We start from the raw sequence: 701 nt of genomic DNA, 5'->3' as shown, positions 1-701 counted from the left end.
TGGCCCAGCACGGGTGGGAGCTGCCGCCGCGGTTGGTGCTGCTGTGCCATGTCATGAGTTGCCACCCGTTCTCAGCCTGGTTGTCCCTCGCAGGCTGGATGGGGTGGAGCAGGAGATGGTCACCGTGGCTTCCCAGGTCGCTGCCGTCAACCAGGCGGCCGAGGGGCTGCTGGCCAGTGGTCATCCCCGCAGCCCCCAGGTCCAGCAGTGCCGGGAGCAGCTCAACCAGAGGTATGGTGGTGGGTAGCCCGGGGGCGAGGGGGTGATACGGGACTGACAGGATGACATAGGAGTGGAGGGGTGACATGGGGGTAAGGTGGTGGCACAGGAGTGATGGGGTGACATGAAGGTGAGGAGGTGGTGACACTGGAGTGATGAGGTGGCACCAGGGTGAGGGGGTGATTCTAGGGTGATGCTGGGGCAAGGGGGTGACTCTGAGGTAAGGGGGTGACATGGGCATGAGGGGGTGACACTGGGGCAAGGGATTGACAGCAGGGAATGCAGGTGACACTGGGGCAATGGGGTGATGTGGGAGGGTGAGTATGTGTCACTGGGGTGGTCCCCACTGGCCACATCACCCATCTGTGCCCCGCAGGTGGGACCGGTTCCGGGCGCTGGTGGCTGAGCGTGGCCGGGCTGTGGGCTCAGCCCTGCGGCTCCTCAACTACCGCCTGGAGTGCGAGGAGACGCGGCAGTGGCTG

At 65.3% G+C, this 701-nt stretch overlaps 1 protein-coding gene across 1 annotated transcript in view; it reads left to right on the top strand.

The window, feature by feature from the left end:
- The window catches only part of LOC104389225 (spectrin beta chain, erythrocytic-like), a 14,252-nt gene that overhangs the window by 4,194 nt on the left and 9,357 nt on the right, over positions 1 to 701 (top strand). Inside the window, 2 exon segments of the mRNA XM_009998182.1 lie at positions 9 to 231; positions 596 to 697. Coding sequence (XP_009996484.1) covers positions 9 to 231; positions 596 to 697 — 325 coding nt within the window.

This window comes from Chaetura pelagica, unplaced genomic scaffold, assembly GCF_000747805.2.
Source record: "Chaetura pelagica isolate M959 unplaced genomic scaffold, ChaPel_1.0 scaffold2305, whole genome shotgun sequence".
NCBI lineage: Eukaryota > Metazoa > Chordata > Aves > Apodiformes > Apodidae > Chaetura > Chaetura pelagica.
The sequence above is the reverse complement of the archived record's forward strand: the minus strand, read 5'-3'. Positions and strand labels throughout refer to the sequence as shown.